At 52.9% G+C, this 6,587-nt stretch overlaps 1 protein-coding gene across 1 annotated transcript in view; it reads left to right on the forward strand.

Moving 5' to 3' along the window:
* Nucleotides 1–1,015: 1,015 nt before the first annotated feature.
* PPP6R2 (protein phosphatase 6 regulatory subunit 2) overlaps nt 1,016–6,587 on the forward strand; it is a gene marked incomplete at its 5' end in the record, with an annotated part of 20,065 nt that continues 14,493 nt past the window's right edge. Inside the window, 5 exons of the mRNA XM_042020322.1 lie at nt 1,016–1,244; nt 2,135–2,261; nt 2,964–3,116; nt 3,863–4,075; nt 4,911–4,975. Coding sequence (XP_041876256.1) covers nt 1,016–1,244; nt 2,135–2,261; nt 2,964–3,116; nt 3,863–4,075; nt 4,911–4,975 — 787 coding nt within the window. The remainder of the gene's footprint in view (nt 1,245–2,134; nt 2,262–2,963; nt 3,117–3,862; nt 4,076–4,910; nt 4,976–6,587) is intronic.

A 6,587-nucleotide genomic window follows, 5' to 3' on the forward strand; every position in this document is an offset into this window, starting at 1 on the left:
CGGGGCCTCTCTGGGCTCTCTCCAGCAGCTCCAGGTCCTGCTGCTGTTGGGCTCTGCAGCTGGAGGCACATCCCTCACCAGAGCCTGTGGCCTGTCCTCACTCTGTGTCAGTTCTGAGCCCTCAAAATTTTGGAGATGAGATTCCAGCTCGGTCATTCCCCCAGGAATCCCAGGACTTTTAATGAGGGCTGTGATTCCCTGCAGTGGGAGGGATGATGGGCATGGAAGATGTGGCACTTCCAGACTTTTTTGGTAATTTTAGACTTTCTTGGTAGTTTTGGAGAGGGCTGTGGGACCCTGCACTTCCAGGCACCATCTCCAGAATTCCTGCTCAGAATAAAGAACATTTTGGGCAAGGGGATTCTTTCACTCCTCTTCCCTTTCTGCTGAAGGTCACAGAGCTCATTACCCTTCCTGGCCAATTTTCCCCAGCCTTACAGTGACTTTTCAGAGTTTGGATAACTTTTATCATCCCTGAGTCAGGAATGAAGGATCAGCATGAAGGAGATGGGAGCAGGGTTAGGGGATGAGCCCCAAATCCAGGCTGCAGGAGCTTCTGGCTGAGTGCAATAAAGGGAATTTGGTTCATTCCAGAAAATTGACTCCTCTTCCTGCCTCTGCCTCCCCTGCTCTGCTGACAGAGGGTATTTAGATACTCCTTATTCAAATAATCCTGCCTCATGAATTATTCATCTGTTTTTACATTTTTGTCTCATATTTTATTTATACCCACGGAAAGAGATTTTTGGGAATGTTAGAAAATAGTCATGATTGGGCTGTGAACTCCAGGGATGCTGGGTTTGGCTGGACACGGGGCTGGGGAAGGCAGGGAAGGGACTTCCTGAGTGCTGGATTCTGGGGAGCTGTCCCTGAGGGAAGGAGCTGGGATGTGGTGGGGAACAGGAGCTGCAGGAACTGGAGCTGGGAGCAGGGCTGGCCTCAGCCTCCTGTTCCTCCCACCCGTTATTCCTTGGCCCTGGCAAAGAGCAGCGGGAGGAGTGGGCTCTTCCCTGAGTCTTCCCCGGTTCCCCAATCGATCCCGTCAGTGGGCGCAGCAGCCCGTGTCCGGAGCGGGAGCGGTGCTGCCGCTGGGAGCAGCCCAGCCCCGTGACCCCGCGCTGTGTCCCCAGGCAGGAGTGCGTGGAGCAGCTCCTCAGGAACATGTTCGACGGGGAGCAGACCGAGAGCTGCATCGTGAACGGAACCCAGGTGCTCCTGACGCTGCTGGAAACGCGGCGCTCCGGGTGAGCCGGGACCGCCGGGACCGCGCCTCGGGAGCCGCCCGGCGCTCCGGCCTGGGCTGAGGGCAGGGAGGGACAGGCCGGGCCTGCTGGCGACTCTCTGCCAGCACAGGCACTGCCAGGACACAGGGAATGGCTTCAGGCTGGAAGAGGGGAGTTTGAGATGGGAGATTGGGAATTGGGAATTGCTGGCTGGGAGGGTGGGCAGGCCCTGGCCCAGGGTGCCCAGAGCAGCTGGGGCTGCCCCTGGATCCCTGGCAGTGGCCGAGGCCAGGCTGGACATTGGGGCTGGAGCAGCCTGGCACAGTGGGAGGAACGAACATTTGTAGGTAATTGTGGCTGAGCCATTTCCTTTGGAAGTGTTTGGGAGTTTGGAACCCCAGGGAGCCCTTTGGGGATGTGGTTTGCCAGCTCTGCAGGGAGGTTATTCATGGTCAGCTCCCCCTGAGCTCGGCACAGGTTCTGTTGTGTGAGCAGCACCTTGGCAATGATACTAATATTAATTAATTCAGTATAAGAAATACTATAATTAATTAATGTAACTAATATAATGCAGGTATGCGAATATGTTCAGGAGCTGAAAATTATTATTTTTCATCCTTATTTTTGAAGAGAAAACCACTATGGCCAGTGTGACTGGAGGCTCTTTAATGAAATCTCTACCTCTGGGTACTGGGGGCAGCTCTGGGCCCCAGGAGAAGGAAGATGGAAAGTGGGAAGTGTAGAAGGAAAATGGTTTTAGTGGAATTGCTGATTAAACACCGAGCTGGGCAATGGTTTAATGTCATAAAGTCCCAGAATCCCAGGATGGGCTGGGGTGGGAGGGACCTTGAGGACCATCTGGTATCATCACTGGAAGAGGGATCTGTGAGTGAATCCCGGTGTTCCCTCAGAGTGGAAGGCCTGATGGACTCGTACACTCAGGGATTCGAGAGGTCTTACACTGTCAACAGCAGCATCTTACACGGCATCGAGCCCCGGCTCAAGGACTTCCACCAGCTGCTGCTGCGCCCGCCCAAGGTACCGCGCGGCGTTCCGGGAATCACACAGCTCCAGCACGGACACGCGGCCGGGGAAGGGAAACCCACAGTGAAATTTCCTAACTGGGGCGTGCAGGGATGAGGCAGCAGGAATCTGCTGCAGGAATGTGCTGCAGGAATCTGCAGCCAGCACCTGAGGGTTGTTGTGTTCAGGGAAATCCAGGAAGCGGAGACAGTTTGGGACTGGGGGTTGAGTGGAGATGGGAAAGGATGGAGAGGAAGGAACTTTTAGTTGGATGTTAATCTGATTTGGAGGTCACATCTCCCAGTGGTCCCAGAACCATCCTCTTGGGAAGGTGGTTTAGGTTGCCCTGCTGAGAACATTCCAGAAATGAGCAGGTTCTGTTGAATCCCGGGATCCCAGAATAGCTGGGGCTGGGAGGGATCGTCCAGTCCAAGCCCCTGCAGGGCAGGGTCACCTGGAGCAGGTGACACAGGGACACGTCCAGGGGGGTTTGGGATGTCTCCAGAGTGGGGGGCTCAGGCCCTCCCTGGGCAGCTATTCCAGGGCTCTGCCCCCTCCACGGAAAGAAGTTTTTCCTTCTGTTGAGGTGGAATTCCCATGGTTGAATTTCCGGCCATGGCTCCGTGTCCTGTCACTGGGCACCATGGAAGGGAAGCCCCTGGTGCAGGTGCACGGCAGGAGTGTTGTCCTTCCCTGACTGCCGTCCCTGCTCCGCAGAAACCGGTGATCCTGACCACGCTGGGGGTGCTGGAGGAGCCGCTGGGGAACGCGCGGCTGCACGGCTCGCGGCTGATCGCGGCGCTGCTGCACACCAACACTCCCAGCATCAACCAGGAGCTCTGCCGGCTCAGCACCATGGACTTGTTACTTGTGAGTACTGAGGGCGGGGGAATTCCAGCTGGGAGCAGCTTTGCCTTCCCTGGGATCCGCTCTGTGCAGGGCTTGTGCCAGGGGGACAAAGTCCCGTTATTGCTCTGATCTGCTCCGAGGAGGAGCAGATCCCTGGACGAGCTTTTGAGATCCAAATCCCACTGTTTGGGGATTTGGACTGAGCCTCACACTTCCAGCTCCTTGTTAGTTCCGTGGAGAGGGTGTGAAACAGTCTGTGCTGTGTGTGAGCTCCTGGAATGCTGAGAGATGAACTTCCTCCCGCAATCCCAGGATCCCTGAGGCTGGAAAAGGCCTCCCAGCGCCTGGGCAGCCTTAAGAGAGTTGATCCCGTCCTTAGCAATTGTTTAGTTCCTGTTTCTCTGAGGATTCACTCAGCCCCAGCACAGTTCACTTGGAGTTTTCAGTGTGTCTGTGCTGTGAGTGCTGTCTGTGTGTGAGAGAATTCCCAAGTGCTCAGTTTATTGGGAATACTCACTGGTTTCCCGACAGACCGAGCACCCTGGGAATGCCGAGCCCAGCCAGCAGTGGGTGCTGGGCTGTAGCAGGAAAACTGAGTGGAATTGCTGATCAAACAACAACTTGGGCAACAACTTCATATCACAAAGCCCCAGAATCCTGGGATGGGATGGGTTGGGAAGATCCTTAAAGATCCCTGATATCACTGATCATTAAAAGCAGGAAAATTTATCCCCAGTAAATTCTCCCATCTCTCATTTCTCCTCCAGGACTTATTTTTTAAATACACGTGGAATAACTTTTTGCATTTCCAAGTGGAGCTGTCCATAGCAGCCATCCTGTCCCACTCCATGCACGAGGGGAAGCCCAGCCCGGGGGAGCCGGGCAGCAAAGAGGAGGCTCCGAGCGGGAGCGCGGCCCCGGAGAGCGCGGAGCCCGCGGAGCCCGCAGCCGGAGCCACCGAGAACATCATGGTCACCCACGTGAGAGCTGGGCCTGGGCTGGGGTCAGCGGGGCCTCTCTGGGATGGGCTGGCCCAGAGCGGCCGCTGGGCTCGGTGTGCATTGGTCATCATTTATTGTCATTTTTAGCGGGTTTTGTTATCATTTATTATCAATTTTAGTGGGTTTTATTGTTATTTATTATCTATTTTTAGTGGGGTTTATTGTTATTTATTATCATTTTCTAGTGGGTTTTGTTGTTATTTTTTATTATCTATTTTAGTGATTTTTATTATTATTTATGATCAATTTTTAGTGGGATTTATTATTATTTATTACCAATTTCAGTGGGTTTTATTATTATTTATTGCCATTTGTAGTGGTTCTTGTGCAACTGTGCTTTGTACCTTTATTTGTAGCATCCCGTTCCAAAACTCCCCTCATTTAATGGCCCTGTGAATCCCTTGCTATTTATTAAAATTATCCCTACTTAGTATTCAAGTATCCCTATTTATTAGTAAAGCTATCCCTATTTACTAGTAAAATTAGCCCTACTTATTCGTAAAATTTCATTTTTTTAGTAAAAATAACTATACATTTGGGACAAGAACCTGAACATTCCGGTCAGAGCCCGGTGTGGGGGTTGGAAAATGCCAGCAGCGTTTTCATTCCTGCTGCTGGGAAGCCCAAAGCAGCCTGGGGATGTTCCAGGTGTTGCTGCTCTCCCTGGATCCTCTGGGAAATAATCAGGGAGGAACTGGGGCTCTTGGGCAGGGGAAGGGCTGAGGTTTGAGTTCCTGGGGAGGAGAGAGGGAAGCAAGAGGAGGATCCACAGTTCTCCTTTGGGAAGTTCTGAATGTTCTCCCTTTCCCCCCAGCTGTTCCAGAAGTGCTGCCTGGTGCAGAGGATATTGGATGCCTGGGAAGCCAATGACAAAATCCAGTAAGGAGCTGCTGGCCCAGGGCTGCGCTTGACTTTGGAATATTCTTGGAGCATGTCCCATTTAATGGTGCCCAAACAGGCTTGGATTGTGGTTGGGATTTGGAATTGGGATGCTCTGCATGCTGAAAAGCCAAATTCCCAAATAGGCAGGATTTGAAAGCGTGATGGGGTTTATGGATGTTTCCAGCACCTCATCCCAGACACTCAGTCTGCTGCTTTCCTGCTTTCTCAGGGAATCCCAGGGAACGTTCACTCCTTTCATTCTTTTTTTGTTTTAAATGCACGATTTTATTCTCCCTGGAGTGGAAAACTCTTGGAAGTTGGGGTGGCCAAGCATTTGTGCTCTGGATTTCATATTTTAGCTTCATAAACCCCTTGGATTTTGTGCTGATTGGGCTGATAAGAACTAAATATTTTAAAAGAACCAAAACATGAAAGTGAAAATATTCTGGAGGCCTCCGTTTCCATGTCCAGCTCAGTGTTTGGTCCTCCCTCTCTATTTTGAGCTCTTGGAGGCTTCCAAAGGCTTTGGAGTCCCACTGGAATTGTTTAGGCCATAATTGGTGGGTTGGGGTTTGGATTACATTTTTTTTTGTTGGTTTGGCTTGGGTTTTTGGGGGTTTTGGTCCTTTTTACAGCCCCTTGTCTGCATAAGGAGTTCTGCTGGGCATTTCCTTGCCCAGTTCTGCAGGACCAAAAATACCCCTGGGTGCTGCTTGGGACCTTTCCTGATTAAACCAGAAAGGAGCCAGAGCTCATCCCTGTTTCCTGCCAAAGCACTCCAGTCAGCAGCACACTGGAAAGGATCTGGATGGCAAGGAAAAAAGAGGGATTGAAGCAGAGGAATCTCAGCTGGGGCTTTGGGAAGGTGGAGATTCCAGGAAGGTCCTTGCCTGCTCTCAGTGGGCACATGGAGACCAGCGGGGGCAGCTGGGGCTGCCCCTGGATCCCTGGCAGTGGCCAAGGCCAGGCTGGACATTGGGGCTGGAGCAGCCTGGCACAGTGGGAGGTGTCCCTGCCATGGCAGGGCTGGCACTGGGGGGGCTCTGAGCTCCCTTCCCACCCAAACATTCCAGGATTCCCTGATCTGGTTTTTAGCACGGCTTCACGCTCCAGGAAGGAAAGAGTGAGCAGCCAGGGAAGGGACTCAGGGGCTTCTCGGGCTCTGTGTTGGGATCTGGTTTTATCCCAAGGGGGAATCCCATGGTTGGATGGGAACGTTGTGTGTTTGGGATGCACTGCTGCAGCCCCAGTCGCACGCTGGAGCTCTGTCAGTAGCTGTGCTGTAAATCCTTAGCTCTGGGAGTTACAGTCAGATTTATTCCTGCATATTTTCCATGTTTAGCTCCTTGTTTGGAGCTCCTCCCACGTTACCTGAGCGGGATCAGGGATCCCAAAACATGGCAAAATGAGGGAAGGTCGCTGTGCTGGGGGCGAGCTCATCCCATCCTGCCTGAGCAGGGCTGATCCCTGCTGGGTTCTGCAGGGAACTCTGGGATGTGTGGGGCTGGAAATCTGTGGCCAGTGGGGCAGGAATGCCGGGGCCATTCCAGGGGCTCCGAGACTATCCCGGCTCCGTGGCTATCCCGGTTCCATGGGTATCCCGGCTCCG

Source organism: Corvus kubaryi, unplaced genomic scaffold (genome assembly GCF_017639235.1).
Source record: "Corvus kubaryi isolate FWS band 111438036 unplaced genomic scaffold, C.kubaryi_AGA036_p1.0 36956, whole genome shotgun sequence".
Taxonomy (NCBI): domain Eukaryota; kingdom Metazoa; phylum Chordata; class Aves; order Passeriformes; family Corvidae; genus Corvus; species Corvus kubaryi.